The sequence below is a fragment of the Episyrphus balteatus genome, chromosome 1 (genome assembly GCF_945859705.1).
Source record: "Episyrphus balteatus chromosome 1, idEpiBalt1.1, whole genome shotgun sequence".
Taxonomy (NCBI): Eukaryota; Metazoa; Arthropoda; class Insecta; order Diptera; family Syrphidae; genus Episyrphus; species Episyrphus balteatus.
The window spans coordinates 112,269,748-112,288,836 of NC_079134.1; the positions used below are offsets into that span (position 1 = coordinate 112,269,748).

The 19,089-nt window shown below is 31.8% G+C and overlaps 1 protein-coding gene across 7 annotated transcripts in view; it reads right to left on the reverse strand.

Annotated features, from left to right (window-relative positions):
- Positions 1-836: 836 nt before the first annotated feature.
- The window catches only part of LOC129906420 (SH3 and multiple ankyrin repeat domains protein 2), a 64,664-nt gene continuing 46,411 nt past the window's right edge, over positions 837-19,089 (reverse strand). For 2 of the 7 annotated variants that reach the window (XM_055982192.1, XM_055982190.1), the window contains 5 exons: positions 10,482-10,724; positions 7,089-7,533; positions 3,937-5,311; positions 2,916-3,319; positions 837-2,802 (listed from right to left, as the gene is read on the reverse strand). In XM_055982192.1, the coding sequence (XP_055838167.1) occupies positions 1,806-2,802; positions 2,916-3,319; positions 3,937-5,311; positions 7,089-7,533; positions 10,482-10,724 (3,464 nt within the window). In that variant the 3' untranslated portion in view covers positions 837-1,805. Of the gene's footprint in view, positions 2,803-2,915; positions 3,320-3,936; positions 5,312-7,088; positions 7,534-10,481; positions 10,728-19,089 lie in introns of all 7 variants that reach the window. The other 5 variants (XM_055982191.1, XM_055982189.1, XM_055982195.1 and 2 more) reach the window with 3 other exon arrangements.

Here is a 19,089-nt window from a genome sequence, read left to right on the forward strand (position 1 = left end):
AAACTGACGTTTGGAATGACAAAATGTATGAAACTAGTTTTGCTAGCATACATTTTTGTATCTCTTTGTAAATCATACATAAAAATACAAGAAAGACCCGAATGCGAAAAATATGACATCTCTAAATTTTTGTTGTGTCTCCTGTTTTCGGAACATTCAATATACAGTGCTGCCAAGATTTCTGGCTAGGTTTTGTTTTGTCCAGTTAAGCCCGGTGGTAATAAAAAAACACCGATTATCGAGAATTTGTGCGATATATTCACGACGAATGTAATGTATGATCGGCCCTAGGTGCGTTCTTTTTCTAACAATAGTCAACGATTGTTGTTATGTCAAAAATTATTGTTGAAGTGCCATTGTTAGAAATTGTTGGATTTTTTACAAATCATTTAGGAACGATTTATTGTTAGAGATTGTTAGACTGTCAAACCACCAGCTAAATTTCTTTTGAGAATACTTTTATTTCCATTATTATAACAAAAAAAATATGTTTTTTATTCAAAATAAGTTATCTTTCATCAAAAAATTACAAAACTCTTTTTTTATTTTCATTTTTTCCGCTTATTTCGAAAAGAAAAAAAAATATTTGAATTTGTTTTGTAAACAAAACATATACTTTGACACATCAACAATCTCATTAGGGTTCAACTCACATCATGGAGGTAAGTTGTAAATAGTTACGATTTGTAATTATTTGACACTTCAAAACGAGTTTAGGAACGATGTTCATCTGTCAAATAGTTAGAAATCGTAACTATTTTGTAGTTTAGGAACGACAAAAGTTAACGATAGTTAACAAAAGTTAACTATTGTTAGAAAAAGAACGCACCTCCTTTATTTTTGTAAGAATAATATGGTTGAGCTGACTGTCACACAAGGAATTTGTTCCAAACTCTCCCTCTCTCTATGGGAGCCAAATTTGTTCACATTTATTAATGTTATACATAACGTGTAAATTTCGATCACTATATTTTTGTTGAAATTCTTGTAAACAAAAATATTAAAAACAACAGTAATACTTTTTAGGAAAGCTAAAAATATTGGAGTTAGAACGGTGGTATATTCTTAGTATCATACCGTTACTTTTATTTAGAATTTTCTGATGATGATGTTGTCTTTTATGAAAAACATAGTGAACGCCATTAAGATAGATGATTTATAATATAAAACATACATATTTTATATCAGCTAGTAGAAGAGTCAAAAATATATTATCGACAGACAACTGAATTGACAATTATTGTAAATGGCTTTACATTTTTTTTTACATCTGAAGACTTTGAAATCGAAAAAAAACTTAACTAAAGAAAAGTAAAATGTTCTTACTTCTTGACTAAAAACAAAATATTTAATCGATCAAAATTAAAAGAACCTTCAAAGTTTTTCTATTGAACTTTTATGCAAAATTATCTTAACAAAAATTATAATGGAGATGTTTTAAAAGATAGTTTGAAATGTTCGGTTTGATTTTTAGAAAAATGGTTATCAGTAAAAATAAAGAGAATTATTTATAGAAACTTTCGTATGTAAAATTTACATCAGTGCGAATGAATCTGCATGCAACAATGCACAATTTTTTCAATTTCTTTTTCACTGTATAACATTATGATAGAGTTAATAATTTTTTTCTAGAAAGTTGCATTTAAAGCATATTTCATTTTTCCCATAGAAACTTTTTAGTTACATTTTTATCGTTATATTGGTTTTATTATATGCATGATAATTATGTTTTGTTCTTTCTTAAATATTAAATATACTTAACTTATACATAATTTAAATATCTTCTCATACTTGTTTTTATATATCTATTGACTATTTAAGCGATTTGCTTTTGGCACTGCCCCTACAATACGAACCCGATTTCCCGTTGAACTTGCTACATTTGCTCCTCCGCTAGTTGTACCACCACCAACAGTGCTTTTAGAATGTTTCATATCATTACAATCACAAAACTGTGGCGGTGGGGCTAGGACAAGGTTTTCTGTGCATGATTCATTTCCAGACGCTCCACTGCCTCCTGTAGAAGCAGCCATCATCTCAGTATCACTGTCTGCTTCAATAGGTGGAGGCAACTGCACTAATGACACTGCAGCGCGAGTTGCCCGTGCCATTGCGATACTGGCTGCTTGCTTACGCGTAAGAGAGTTATGTCGTTGGAATGCTTTTGCTGGTGGACTGGGACTCAGTTCACCATCGTCTTCACTGCGTTGTTCTTCTTCGGTGTCATGATCGTGGTTGTTGTTGCTACTTATGCTTATACAATGTTTTGTGCTGCCTACGGTGGTTATGGGCTCCTCATGCTTTCGTAAATTGGGTCCCATAATGATTTTAGATGCAAGGGCAGGTGACAGTGTGGGTGCTAATTGCTTGCTCGTGATAAGCAATGCATTTACTTTGGTTGCTGTTACTGTCGAAGGTTTGATTGGTTGTGTCTGTTGTTGCGAAGGTTGTTTGGCTAGAGGAGATTGTTGCTTTGGCGTTGTCATTCCAACTGAAAGCGTCAATGGTTTCTTTTTTAGGGTATCTTGGTTTGTCGTAGTTTGACCAGAATTTGTTGGAATTTCCTGATCACTGCTGACACCCGACGAGGAGTTGTCACCTTCTTCAATGTGTTCAACGGCGTTGGGCGGGGAGCGTGAATTACTATTGTTATTTTTTTGGGTTACTAACTCAATATCATTTTGGTTTTCTGGTTTCAGTAAATCATTAGGATACGATTTTGATGTCTTTAAATTTGTACGTATCCTTTGGATTTCATCGACAGAAAAAGAATGTGAAATTGATCCACCAGAGCTGCTTCCACTGAAAATGAAAAGGATACAAATATTATTTAATAATCATTTATTCAAACATTAGCCAGTTTTTTTGCATCGCAAATTTGACTATTTTTATGATTTTCAAAAAGGTTTATTTACCTGGTATTACTGTTTCCACTAGTTTCAGGCATATCTAGCAAGGCTATTTTTTCATTGAGCTTTGTGTTTCTCGCAACCAAAATTGAATTTTCGTCTTCTCCGTCTGATTCACTCAGACTGTAATCAGGCTCTGGAATCGGTGGTGCAGTTCCAGTTGGAAGCGTTGCGGAATTTTGAGGATGCGAGTATTGTTGTTGAAGCGTAGGAATTTGCCCTACAAACTGACGTGTGGGCTGGGCATATTGACATTTTTGCGCAACATTGACTGGTTGTTGCTTCGGCTGCTGTTTTTGTTGTTGAAGAAGAGTTTGAGCTATTGGTTCGGGTGGTGCAGGAGGAGGTTGTTGTAACAATTGTTGCGTTGTGTTCGATGACTGGTTTGAGGGTTGTGCTTGGCGATTGTGCTAAAAAGAAATTGTATATGTTCTTGAAAATTAATTTTTCCATGGATAAGAATAAAAATACACAAAACTCAAGAACTTTACTTTACATAACTGAAGAATTTGTGTTCATTTTAAACAAATTTTATATTGGTCGAACAAAAAGCATTTGAATCTGAAGTTGTCTTCACCTTAAAAGTGACTAAGGCACTTCCTCTGAAGAATTGGAATATATGAGGCTATGAGAACAATAGTTGCGTAAACCATAAAATTTTGAGCTACGAGATATTTAAGATACAGGGTTTTTTAAAACAACACTTTTTTGAAAACTAAAGCAATTAAAAACTGATAAAATTAAGGGTGCATGGGACCCTAACTGAGTTATAAACCATTCATAAAGAGCTTTTTTTTTAAATTATAGACTACTATCAAAGAATTCGATATTTTTTTATAAATGATTCAATTTACCTTTAACAAAATAAATTTTGTCCAACCAAACAAAAATACTGATTACTAAGAAGTAAGATTGCTAAAAAGTAAGATACGAAACTAATTGACATTACCCAATTATAGTCTTATACTTTTAACGGAACACTAAATTAAATGTTTTTCGTTACTATAATATTAACTTAAAAAATTACCTCTTGTGAAGCGGTCCGTCGTAATTTCCAACTAACAACGTTTCTTAGATCCTGCGGCGATGCATACAACTTTGCATTTGCCGATGGATTGAAACTGGACGCAACGCCATCGGCGGGTCCACAGCTATCAGTTACATCTCCTCTTTTTTGTAGTTTTTGTTGCAGAGTGAGAGTACTCTCATACTCGGATGAGCTTCGTGAGACATCCACTTTAACAACTTGTCCAACAGGTGGGGGTGGTGGTGGGTGAGTAGGAGGTGGTAAATTTAATCGCTGCATTGATGCATGAAGTGTGGCCACATCATCTTGAGAATGGTGACCTTTGCCTATTGCATTCCAAATCGATGAAGATGAGCTAATCAAATGTGAATTCAAGTCAGGTGTCGAATGAAATCTTTTCAATTCACTTCCCCCAACTCCAACTGTAGGAATTGCACATGGTTTTCCACGTAGTGTACCATTCTTTGTTTTTTTTCGTTTCATGTCAGCAACGCTAGCGTAGACAAGTGGGGCTTTCATTGGTGAGCCACTACTTGGTGGTGTTGCAGCTCCACTATCAGTACCTGATTGGAATCTTGAAGTTGTCATCATAGTTGAGTAACGATTCATACCGTCAGCTACTTCACCTTGCTGCCGTTGAAATAATTCCTCCAGCTCGGCAGCTGTAATACGGCTTGAAGTTGGTCGGGCTTTGATACTTGCAGTTCGAAGTTGGACTGGGGTGCTGGGATTTTGAGTAGGCGTTGTCGATATGGATTCAATTGAACTGGATTTTGCTGGAATGTCTTCATCTTCTTTCTCACCACCGTTTTCAAGACCCGCCACCATCGACTTGGCTCGGGCTCTACCAACACTAAGCGTAGTTTTAGGATCACGTCGCGGGGGCATTGGTGCTGGCATTCTTCCGCTCGCTCCTATACCTGGTTGACCTAGAGACATTTTACGCGGTAATGTCGAGCATTGTCGCGCTGCTTGTGGCGTACTTGGTCCTTGGTAATGTTGAACTTGAAATTGTTGGTGATGCTGCGCCGCTGCTACAGCAGCTACTGCTGCCGACTGCATCTGATGTGGATATTGGGGCGATATGACTGTCATAGACACCAATGCTCCTGAAGATCGGATCATGTCAACGACTTTCTCATGAGACGCTGCACGGACATCTTCACCACCAATGGCGAGTAGGAAATCTCCAGGTCTTAGGCCAGCCATATCAGCAACCCCACCAGGATCAACATCATCAAGATATTGTAAAGCTGGAAATCTGTCGGACGGTTTTAATTGCATTAGTGGTGATGATGCTTTAGCTCCACGCAGAATAAAACCAAAACCACGTTTAGCTCGATGAAGTACAACAGTTCGAGGTTCACCCATAACGCTTTAAATTATAAAAAAAAAAAGAAATAATAATTAGAAAAAAAATTAAAGCGCTGCCATTATTTTATATAAGTTTATATTATTTTAAGTACATATGTACATAAGGACTGGTTTACCGTTGAACGTGCATAATTAGTTTGAATTTTCTAATATTTTTTTTCTGTCCATCAAATTAAGTTCTTTCACATAACGCAATATACGCGTATGAAGCTGACATAAAGGTTAATAAAATTTAAGTTTATTTGCTTGCAAATCTTTTACATGAACATAAAAAAAACTGTATTATGTTTTTAAAGAGTTTTAAAGGCTCTCATTGTTCAAATATTGTAGCCCAAAATATAATAAAAAATTCTAAAATGTATTTACTTTCTGGGTGATTCCATAATCTCTCTTCTTAGATACGCTTCAAAATAAAAATGTTTGAGGTACATTTTTAAAAGCAACTTGTTTTCTTAAAATTCTAAATAGAACTATTGAATCAAAAAAGTTGTTTTATTGAACGCCGAAGGGGTTGTATGCGAACGTTGCGAAACTGCTTGTCTTAAAAGGGCTTATTATACACACATTACAGTCTTCCGTTAATTTTTTTTTTTTAATAGAACATTTTGCAACAAATATTTCTGTGTGCGTCGTTTACAATTATTGATCTTTCGATCGGTCTCCTAACATCTAATAGTCTTAGCAGATGAATAAACTTGTGAGTATAGCGCGTTGTGAGTATAGAACGTTCCCCAGACTTTTAACTGAGTATGTGGCTATATATATAATATCATATATGTACGAGTACATAGTATGCCTACATAGACCTATGCATGGCTTCAAACATACTTCTTAAACTTATACATATGTCAATTTTCTTTTCTATTTATTTTTTTGAACAATATTCGGGTACATTTAATAGATACAAACACAGTTATTCAGATGTTTGAATTGTAGATATTACTTTAACTACACAACTGATACAGAGAGGTATTATTTGATTTCTTTACGAACTAGGAATAAAAAAGTTAGACAAGTTAAATAAATTTATTTATAAAAAAAAACTCAGTCAATTAATACAATTTCTAATCAAAGAATATGTATTTTTGAAATATGATTTTTAAAGTCGCAAAAGGTCTCAATTGATGGCTCGTATCGAAAAAATTTTCAAGGAACTTCTTGTAGAAATGACATAATGGCGCAAATTTTAAAGACTAAAACCGATTTAGTATGATACTAGGTTTAGGTATGCTTTGTTTTAATTATAGACTTTAAAAGCTTTAAGGGCCGTCAATCTTTATCTTTTTAGTATCATAGTAAGGTGATGAAGCTTTTTAAAAAAAATGAGACAATGCAATAGTATATTTCAAAGATGAGTGCTTCAGGTGCGAAAATGGAAGAGAATATATTTCAAAGGAAATGGGGGAATCCAGTTTGTCTTGACTATAAGATACAGATACGAACTTCATTCTCCATAAAGCACGATGTATGATACTCAATTGTAAACTCAAACCTATTGATCTGAAGAAGTGTCAATTACCATTTATTGGATGAACATAACCCCAAAGTCTATTTCTACTGAGATTTCGGCACTTGGAAAAGTAATTTCGAAAGTAATATCGTTTTCCTTCTATTTTGGAGTACACTAAATTTTTGCTGTAATTGTTTGTGTGACAAGGAAAAAATGGCTCATTTCCTTGAAGAAAATAGTGATAACAGGCGTAGGGATAAATTTGTATATATGTACATATATAAATATAGTAGTTCAAGTAAAAAAATAATCAACTAAAGTCACTTACGGTTTCTTTACTCTTGGTGCTGTTGAACTATTGTAGTGGCCACCTCCACCATTAGCAGTTGGCCCTTGTGATCGCTGCATCCCGGGAGATCCTTGGAATTGTTGATTCTGTTGTTGAGAATGTGAATTCGAAATATTCGTCGCTGTTGATACATTCGTAATATTTTTTTGGCGAAAATTCACCTCTTGTACACACTCCACCGGAAAAAATCCTGATGCACTAGTACCACGTACATAGCCCTCCAGTAATCCGCAGTCTGTTGAACCAACAACCTCAATCACATCGCCTGGTTGTAAACGAATATGTCCCACGGAATTTCCAGCATATGGTTCCATACATACTACCGTTGTACTGGGGTGACCAATAGAACAGGCAGCACTATCAGAATTCGTCCCCACCCCAGAAGAGTCACTGATTATGTCACTGGTGTCACCTAGACTTTTATCTGAAAAAGAAATGAAGGTAAGTTATGTAACATATTTAAGGAATATGTGCAAATATTTTTTTTTTATATGTTTGCTGGCTTAGTACTCTGCCAATTTTAAAAGTTGGCACACATCCAGAATAAAATCTCATGCAGTCTCTGTATTCAATGAAGGATACACTTATTGACATGGTTTCTAGTGAAAATAAATATTGTATCAGAGGTTCATTTATCTATCGTAGAAACATGCAAAATGAAATATTTAAGAATCCAAAGTTGTAGAGAAAGTACCTTTTTGTGTAGAAATGGTGAGCACTTATCCCAAGCTGCCTTCAGTAATGACCTGATTGATTGTTGGTAAAACTCAAAATAAAAAAAACTAATATATAGGGCAATATTTTATAACACAAACAGTGTGCATTTTTCGATTATTTTCAATACTTATTAGACCAACGCGTTAAGGATTTTGATAATCAAGAGAACAGAAAGCACCCTACAAGTGGATTTTTTCCAAGACATTATACATACTAGCTTTTGTAGGTACCTTTAAAGACTTCAACATACTCATAATAAATTGATGGAAAAAGTAATGAATAATTTCTTTCGATTTGACTGACTCAAAAGAAACTTTCATCCCAAGTTGTATCACGATAATTGATTGAATTAAAGAAAAAATCTTTTTTTTGACCACCGAAGTACAGCCGATTGTTGTTAAAATGCATCGCATTCTGCGTGCGGCTGTGCTAAAAATTAGTTTTTCATTATGATGAGGTTGTCTTTCGGTTGACAAGTAATTTTTGATCATGGCTGCGAAAAGAAAAGCTTGCATTGATCGCGTTACTTGTGACAAATTAATATTGAAAAAGTATTTGCTTTCTACAAAATTGATGATACTGAAACAAATTTGGTTTTTCTTGCATTTTGGAATGTTGCGTTCGAAAAATGAGGCAGAAGACTAAGAATATTCATTGGCTCGGAACTCTAAATTTGAGGCACGGTCTAGTGCATAAGCGAGTGCTAAAAGTTAACATTAAGGGGTTAGGCCAGTTTAGGTGGAGAAAAAAGGATTTATTTTTTAAATTGTAAGAAAGGTGGATGGCAAAAAAATTGTATGTATCTTATTAAGCAGGTATTTGAGTGTAATTACAAAAGTTTCATGGACAAAATGTGAATATCTATACGATCCTTGCAAAAAAAGGAGCTCAGCACGACTCAATCAGTTTTAAATATTTTCACTTTAGTAGAAATTTCAAAACATTATTACGCCCAGAAATACGCATGGGATTTTGAAAATACATATTAAAATTTTAGTTTGGCACGCAATCGGTTGCTAGTAGATACAATCTAACTACTCTGTCCTTTTTTTCTGATTGAAATACATACGAAAAAATTTTTTGTATTACATTTCTATAAGTGGAACAGGAAGATATTAAACTGAACAGGTTGAAGTTTTTTTTTTTCATTTTGCTCGAAATGTTAAACGGTTGCCACATACATATATTTTAAGCAAGAAATTGAAAATTTTGTTTTCAATCAAAATTCATTAAGGTCCATTTTCTTCACTCGGAGTTGAACATAACTCGATAATTTTTAATATAAAAATTCTCAAGTTTTGTTCAACTCCGAGTGAAGAAAATGGACCTAAGTCACTTAAAATAGATTGGTTTAGCATTTGAGATTCAAATTAGAGTTGGGCACTTTATTTAATTTGAGTGATCGATCACTTTAGTTCAAATCAGGATACTGAACTAGTTCTGAACTAGTTAATTTTAGTTCAATTTATTTTAATCACTCCGGTTTTGTTAGAATTAAAAAACAAAATTAGTTTGTTTATTTTTATGTAAATTTATTTTAATAAATGATCAATAAACAATTTAAAAAACAATTTTGGTCTTTAAACCTTTTTTGCAAAAAAAAAAAAGGCTCAAAATACGTACGATTATGCTTCGTGTTTAGGGCAAGACCGAAATCATTTTATAAAACCTATACTAAGTACTTAAATGAAAAGCACCAGAACGGGCTTTCAGACTTCTGTTATCAGATTAATAGCCGATTTCATAAACATTTAGGTTTTGAAATCTTTAAATGATGTTTTTTGTATGGAACAAACAAACGGGTTTTATGAAATTGGCCATTAGATTCCTTAAATTTGTAGAATAGTGTTTTGCACTGACCGCCGCGGGGCCGCAACAGAACGAACAGCACTGGCATAACATACCAACTTTTTACCAAATTCCAAAAAGGAGGAGGTATTCAATTCGTTTGTATTTTTTTATGTTTGTTACCTCATAACTTTGGACGGAGTGAACCAATTTTGATAATTCTTTTTGTATTGGAAAGCTGGTGCAAATTTCAATTTTGTTCATTTTGAACCATAGGAACTATTAGAAAAACCATTTAACCCAGTTTTGGTCCATGGAAGTCGGTTTTGTTTTTTTTTTTTTGATAAAAATGATTATCTTGTTCAAAGTGTTCTCATGCTCTTAAAAGAGCTATAAAAGAACACCGCCGCTTATTTTTTTTTAACACAAAGTGTAATATTATTCTTTTTATTTAATGAAAAAATCAAGTAAAACTATTCTTACAAAAACTATGAAGCATTTGGAGTAGAAAATACCATCAAAACGTATGTTTTTGTTTAAAATCGATATATGAAAAAGATACTCAAGCTGTTTTCTCACATTATATCAGTTTCTGAAGGTTATTACAACAGCTGAAAAAATATTAGTCCATGTAAATACTTCAGAAAAGGAATTCCCCTTGGGGTTAAGATACGGAAAGCTTGTTTGTTAAATATATCTTTTAAATGCCTCAGAAAATAAACGATAACCTTTTTATATTTTGTTAGTTTTTAAAATTTGTACAATTTTTTCACGAGGAAACTAAGATAGTAAATAAACCAAATTTATAATTTAAGATAAAAAAAACATAGAAAATTATACACAAACTTAATGAAATAAATAAAATACCTGTAACTATGCTGATATCATCCTCATGTGATCGATGGCCTGATGATCCCTCAGACAAACTCGAACTAGCCGAGCTGTATGGCATGTGTTCAGATGGGCATGGGGATGGTGGACCACATGAGCTATTTCTTGTCAAAGTACCCATGAAGCTTCCACCACCACCACTTATACTTCCATTACCTGTCATCCATCCAACTCCAGAACGGCGCTTAGGATTATAACGCGGAGGACCACGGAAGGGTACTGCTTAGAGATAAGAGAGAGTACGCAAAAGTTTTGCTATTTGAATTATTCAAATTAACGATATTTTTTGGTGAGTTTCATATTCATTGGTTTAAACTGGCATTTTTTCTTTCGAATTGTTTGTCGTTGTAATAAGTCAATAAAATAAAAACTATACAAAAATAAAAGAAAACAACATGTAAACAAATAAAAAAACACAATTTGACATTAAACTGAAATCTAACAAGTAAAACTTGCAGAATTTTGAAAACCAAGCTGCATAATTTTTACTTTTGTATAAGACTACACCACACGGGTCGTTTGAACGCGATAAAAGTTAAAGGTTTTGGCATTTCCCATTTATTGATGCAGAAGCGCTTTTTGGGGTCTTAATGATAACAGCCGTGTTTCATTGGTAACTTTGTACGCAGGCTAATATACATTATACATTGTTAACAATTACAAACGGTTGCTTATTACTAGAAGTCGGTTCTGGTTGAATTGTCGTTAATATTATAAGATTGGCAAAAAGTTTTCTCTGTAAACCACAACAAAACATACAACGCAAGCTCTTTTTTTAATTATTTATTTACATAGATATTCGTTTTGCGTCGCTATCATTACAAAATGGCTTACTGTGATCGTAAAAACCTTCATTTTGTTCAATAAATAAACGAGTTTTTTGGCTCTCTCGACGGAGGGACACAAATTTTTAGAATTTCCATGCCTACATACGTGGCACAGTGTGGTATTTTGGCCCAAAAACCTGGCCAAAAATATTTGTGCACATTTTTCACATCAAATACCAAAAAAATAAAAAGTTGTTTATCTGTTGTATGTTTGGAAGGAAAAAATTTCATTTTCTTCTTACAGTAAAACCGACTTAAGTGCCTCCCGATTAGCCGAGAGAAAAAAAAAATTATTAAAAATCAAAAAAGCACGTACAATCCTATGTTATAATTTTTCTTAAATAATAATTTATTCTTTATTTTGTTTTCTATTTCAAGATGTTTCATTAAATATTTTTTGAGAAATTCAGTTTTAAAGATGAAAATTAGAAATTTAAAACATTTTTTTTTTTCAAATTTTTTTTGATTTTGTATAAGGTTTTGAAATATTATGGTAATTTGTTTATCATTATTTATTGGCCTGGTAGTTTTTAGTCAAATACTAAAGACAAATGTTTTTGTATTTTTTTTTTAATAAATGTTAAAATCTTGGATGGGTCTTTGATACTTCAACGATTAAATCGTTTTCCAAGTTAAGTCTATTTTCGTCATAGTTTTGATGTCCAGCATTGAAGAGAATGTGACTTCACAGGAATGAGTAGCGAAGGGCACTTAAAACCGCAAAACATGCCACCTGCAGCTAAATCTATAAGGTTTTCTTTCAGTTTTAAGGTAGATGAGCAAGTTCAACCAAATTATTTAAATTCATTTAAAATACATCTTATTTCCATTTTCACTTTCAAAATCCATATCTGGAAAGTAACTCAATAGTTTCATCTCCAAATTTAATAAACTGTGCAGTCTGCACCATGAGAGGAATTTGTTAGCTAATAAATATTGGTTCATCCGATGAATTTTCTTGAAGAAACTTTTGAACGCAGGGAAAAGAATCAAATTTGTTTGCTTGTAGAGATACGGACCATAACGGAAGTTTTCCGAGAAATCTCCTGATTTTGTCTTTAGCAAATATAATACTTTCCTCTCTTCCTTAGAGGAAAGCTCCAATAATTCAGTGTCAATAGGTACTTTTCCACACTGACCTCTGTATGGTAAAATAGATTATTGTGGAGTGAACCTTTTTTAGTCGACTTTGCAAGGTCTTGCATTTTATAAAGTTCACTGATCTGATCACATCTTTAAGCATTACCTTCGATGCAAGAACTTGTCGATGAAAAGAGCAGTGTGTTCATGACAAGTTTGGCATTATGATTTACGAGGTTCAATTTTGCAATTAGTCCACTTTTGTTGCCGGTCAAAGCTTTGGCACCATCGCTACAAAAAGCAAAACATTTTGTGCAATCCATTTCGTAGTCGCGACAGCTTTCATAAAACATGTGGTACAAAAAATGACCAGCAGTGTAAGAAGGAAGAGTTTTGCAAAACAAAATGTGCACACCGGAAAAAAATTTATTCGCGAATAAGCGAAATCTTATATAATATGATCGAGTTTTGAAAGGGTACAGTGTATACAGCTATTTAAAAATACTGACACATCATAGTATAAGAGGGTCGCCAAAACAGTTTTGCTTTCAAGGGGGTCGCGAACTCAAAATGTTTGAAAAACACTGTGCTAGAGCTACAGTGCATATTTTAATGTAACGAAATCGTAAATGAATAAATGATAAGTAAACTTTTACTAGTTGTTGATTGTACATAAGTTTGAAGCTATTCGCTTGCTTATTTAATGTGGAACATTTTACAAAAAAGCCAATGGGAGCATAATTGGAAGAAGGATTAGCCGTAGTATTTTAGGTATTTGGTACACCTTAAGTATGTTCGTTTATCCCTGAAACACAAAGAAGGCACTGGACGATTGTCAGACACTGCTTCGTAGGTATTCGTTATCAGTATCAGTGTGAGGAGATTCCGTAGACGATGAAACCTTTCTACTCAAACTTAAACTCGATTTACATACGTTATGGTCCCTGTTATTGAACGTAAACTTATTTCTACACGTTGAATTTGGTACCAAGAACTAGAACAGGGGTTGCATTTATTTATGTTCTACCAAATTGTAGCTGAGGCTATTTTATAAAAATTGTCGTAAAAAATTTTCTTGTATCATGCACCGTTTAAAAATTATATCACTTCAAACTCGCATATTATGTTTTTCTTGATATATTTATATTTGTTATTTTAATCAAAATACATGGTATAGTTTGAAATGTCTAAACGGTAAGTGATACAAAAAAAAATTATACCTATAAGAATTTTTTGTAAAAAAATCTCAGCTACAATTTTGTAGAACATATTTTTTTATCTAAAACCTACCGTTTTTAAAATAACATACATAGTTTTTGATTTAAGAAAGATATTAATTTTTTTCGAAAAAAATTCTATTCTCAAAATTTTAAAAATACTGATTTGAAAAATTGAGGGGCCGAGGGTAAATGAGGGAAAAGCGCAGAGAGGAAAAATACTACAATTTGCATTTTTAAACTTAAGGCTTCAATGAACAAAAAAATGCAAGGAAAGTTCTGTTAATATTTTTCTGACGATACTGTAATATAAATATATAAATAAACTTGAGTCTTTATATGTATTTGAAAATGGTATAATTCCATGACAATTAGGTTAAGCTTCAAACTAACTGCAATTAAACGGTATATCTCTTTAAATAAAATATTGCAGCCAAAGGATATTTTTTATATTTGAACAAAAAACCGTTAATTTTTATTTTTGATTGATATTTTTTAAAAGAATGCTAAATGTGACTTTACAATCAAATATAACGTCTAATAAATATAAATATGTATTAATCCTTTAAAATCGGTATGAGCAAAAATTTTAACATACAAACTTTACTTACGGTTTCAAATAAATGACGTCAATCATCTCGTTATATGAATATATACATAAGTTAAAACAAAACTAATAGGTACCTTATTAAAATTCTAACAGTAACTACAAAATAAAGATTGTTAACTATAATAAACATTTAACGAGCTTCTAACATTAATGCATAAAACAAATTAAAGAAGAAAAGTCAATAGTTAATAGTACATTATAATGTAAAAGAGTTAACGTTTAGTTTAGATATGACTTGACTAATGTATTGAAAATGAGCCAGAAACCGATTCAACTATACAACAGGTCCTTGTTTTTTTTTTTTTTTTTTTTCCAAAATACAAACTTTCATTTAATGAATCAAATTGTAAAAACGTAAGTCCATAATTTTCTCAATATTAACACTTGTGTAATCCTTTACTCCAAAAAACGGTCACCATAATAAAGCAGCAATTAAAAGCTGTCACGCTTTTCAATTCGCAAAGCGATTAAACTGCGTATTTTCCCTTTAATTATGCCTCCGCTCCCAAATTTTGGTGTGCAGTCTTAGACTTAAATGTTATTTGGAAAAAATATACAAATTTCTTTTTCAAGTTTTTAGTTGTATTACTTTCCAATAACTTACGTAGTTTATCGTTTTCTTTCTTTGTTTTACTTTTGTTTAATGGCAGAGACTAGAGATACTTCAAAAATAGTTCAAAACTATATGACAACGCAGTCAGATTATTATTTTTTTTTTTTTTTCAATATTCATCGAATTTTGTACAATGGTCTTACACTTAAATAAGCTATTTCTGCTTTAATATTAAAGTTAATGTGAAGTCAAATAGTCAAAATTGTAAGAAATTTGACGAATATTAGAAAAAAATATTTAATACACACATTTAGCATTGAACTTTTTGGTGCAAAAATTTTGTACTTGCAATAATTTATTTTTAAAGCGAATATTTTTTATTTGCAATACACACTTCATTTTCAATGCAAATTTTTGTATTTGCAATAACATTTTTTTTTATGCGAAATACTTTTTTTTTTGCAGTAAAAAATTTATTTTCAATGTAGTTTTTTTCTATTTTGTTAATGCAAAAAAAATTAAACATTTTTTTTAACTTGCTAAAAATGTTTTGCATTTTAAGAGAATCAAAAATAAAACGAATTCATATTTGAATCCGTTATTTTAAAAAGCACATATAGACCAGGGTCGATAATTTTTGAAACCAAAAAAAAATCATAGTAGAATGAAACCCATTAGAAAAGGAGGTGAACATGATGAAAATTAAACGAAAAATAAATTACGGGCGAACCGAGTTCGGGAAGTCGGTGGGTTGAGTTTTTAATGGTAAAAAATGGTATATCTCGATTTCCGGCAAAACTACAAATCCTATAGAAAAAAATTGTATGGCAAAGTTGTAGGTAATAAAAAGATCTACAACTTTTGTATCAACATTTTTTTCACATAACCTCAAAATTTATGTGAAAAATTCAAAAAACCGAGTTTTTGGTTTTTTATTTTTATCTTTTTCAAAAACAAAAATTTTTCTACGAAATTTGGTGAAAACTTACCTTATTATGTTCCAAATACACAGTAATATATTTGATTTAAAATATTAATTTGTTCACCTTATTTTGACTTAATACCAAAAAAACACCCTTATTTTCAATCGAAAATTCACGTGTCAAAATATCAGCTTTTTTCAAAAAGTCGGTGGGCATTTCGTTCGTTAAAATGTCTATTTTCTGATGGTGTAAAAAAAATTTTACATTAGTATACTATAGAACATGTTTTAGTAAAATTCAAAAAATGAAAAAAGCTTGAATTCGAAAAAAAATTTTTATCATTGTTTACAATTTTGGCCTATTTATTCAAATTTACACTTTAAATACTCAAAAAACGTAAGATTTCATGTAACATTGATTAATCTTACGTTTTTTGAGTAATTAAAGTTTAAATTTGAATAAATAGGCCAAAATTGTAAACAATGATAAAAAATTTTTTTCGAATTCAAGCTTTTTTCATTTTTTGAATACTAAAACATGTTCTATAGTATACTAATGTAAAATTTTTTTTACACCATCAGAAAATAGACATTTTAACGAACGAAATGCCCACCGACTTTTTGAAAAAAGCTGATATTTTGACACGTGAATTTTCGATTGAAAATAAGGGTGTTTTTTTGGTATTAAGTCAAAATAAGGTGAACAAATTAATATTTTTAATCAAATAAATTACTGTGTATTTGGAACATAATAAGGTAAGTTTTCACCAAATTTCGTAGAAAAATTTTTGTTTTTGAAAAAGATAAAAATAAAAAACCAAAAACTCGGTTTTTTGAATTTTTCACATAAATTTTGAGGTTATGTGAAAAAAATGTTGATACAAAAGTTGTAGATCTTTTTATTACCTACAACTTTGCCATACAACTTTTTTCTATAGGATTTGTAGTTTTGCCGGAAATCGAGATATACCATTTTTTACCATTAAAAACTCAACCCACCCACTTCCCGAACTCGGCTCGCCCGTAATTTATTTTTCCTTTCATTCTTATCATATTCCCCTCCTTTTCCAATGGGTTTCATCCTACTATGATTTTTTTGTACTTTTTAATGTTTTTGAAGGCATCGGCACTGGTCTAATAAGTCACTTTTCATTTTTTTTTTATGACCTACAAAAAAGTATTTTAAAAACAGAATATTCAACAGTTTTTTCTTGAAGTTTTGGGTAAAGCATGTAGTAAGCCAATCTGCGGAAAAATTCCTACTGGGCTCGATTTTGGTATAGACCTTTGTTACGACGTTGTTATGAAGATATGAAAAATCGACATTGATATCGCGCCGGCGGCGTTAGAAGTTATTGAGGTCAAAAGGTCACAGAAAAATGCATTTGGCAATATTTGTAGATAATTTTATGACGAACAGTTTTTCTATCGACCCCTATTGACCTCTGAGTAACAGGTCGCGAGATATATGCGAAAAACTGATTTTCGTGACCTTTTGACCTTTATATTTTCTAACGCCGCACACTGGGGCCTACTATATGGGAGGGATGCCCATAAGTCCATTTCTTAAATTATAACTTTTAGGTTTTTTTTTTGTTTTATTTCATGAGTATATGTGCTTCCCTATCTATTTCTAAGCTTTATATCATGAATTAAGAACAACAGCCTAAGAAGTGAAGCATCAAAGTGCAAAGTTTGATACCATTGATTTCATCCACTTTTAGTGGTTAATCATGGATATAATTTTTTTCTTCGTATTAAGTGAAAATAAAAATAACTAAAAATTATCAGCTATGGGCCAAGGTAAGTAGAGTTCACTGAAGTGTTTTTTTAGAATTATACTTTTTAAAATATCAGAGATATTTGAGGCTAAAGTCGGAGGTCTTTTTTCGAGAAATTATCGATTTCATGGAAATGCGCAAGGTTCTTTTGAAACTATTTAATGTTTATAATGCATATGGGTACTCTTAACATAAAACTGAACTCAAAAGTAAAAGCCTCCTGCGCATTTCCATGAAAATCGATAATTTTTAGTTATTTTTATTTTCACTTAATACGAAGAAAAAAATTATATCCATGATTAACCACTAAAACTGGATGAAATCAATGGTATCAAACTTTGCACTTTGATGCTTCACTTCTTAGGCTGTTGTGCTTAATTCATGATATAAAGCTTAGAAATAGATAGGGAAGCACATATACTCATGAAATAAAACAAAAAAAAAACGTAAAAGTTATAATTTAAGAAATGGACTTATGGACATCCCTCCCATATTGTAGGCCCCAGTGTGCGCCGGAGCTATATCAATGTGGATTTTTCACATCTTCATAACAACGCCGTAACGAAGGTCTATACCAAAATTCAGCCCAGTAGGAATTTTTCTGCAGATGAAACCTAAAATTACTGGACTAATTGTGTATGTATATAAAAAGAAATTATATAAATGATTCAATACACCAATTAGAAGAATCTTTTTTCTGAACTAATATTGCTTTATTATTTAATTTACCGTTCTTTATTAACAAAAAACTTTTTGTTTTATTTTTCTGTTTTTTTTTTCCTGGTTGTAAAAAAAAATTTTGTGTTCATTAATTTCATGGGTCTTCAATTAAAATCGGTCGCTGGCTTTAGAACTATATTAATGTATTTTAACATGATAAGCAGATATTTTTATCATCATGCGATGAGAAGATAAAACATAAAAATGCAGGATGATCGTCGATACGAATGATTAAAATTAACACAAATATCACAATTATAGAGTATAAATATGATTAGGGAATTATGAAATATTTAATAAAAGAAAAACATTTTGTGAAAAGATAAGGGGTTAGCCAATCAATTTGTATTATTTACAGAAGTGTCGAGCATTCTCCAGAGGATGTTGCAGTATTCCGTTAACGGAATTGAGTTCAAAGTGACACTCTTTTTTAAGTGATGTTTTGTTTATGATGTTGTTGCTTCTGTTTAAAACTATATGCTCCTATTAGACTTCAAATGAAAGTTTATATATAATTTTTTTCTAATTGCCTTGCATAAACATCACACGAAGTCCATTAGTTAGTCGAATCAGTCATCAGAGAAAATCCCAATTTTTTTTTTCTAGAATGTTTAAAGTGCAGTGGTATCTGAAGATTAACAAAAGCACATCGGCAGGTAAGGAGAACAAAAAATCAGCGAAGTACATAATATTCACAAAAAAACACACATAAGCTTGTTGAAGGAGAAACAGCATCTGCAGTGGTATTTAAATTAAACACTAATATATCGATCGCAACACCACCATTCAGTTAGTTTCAGATATGGAACAAAATACATAACTGGGAGGCTTTCCGCCGATTTCCGAGGTCAACCCGCCGAACCACAAGTGTGAA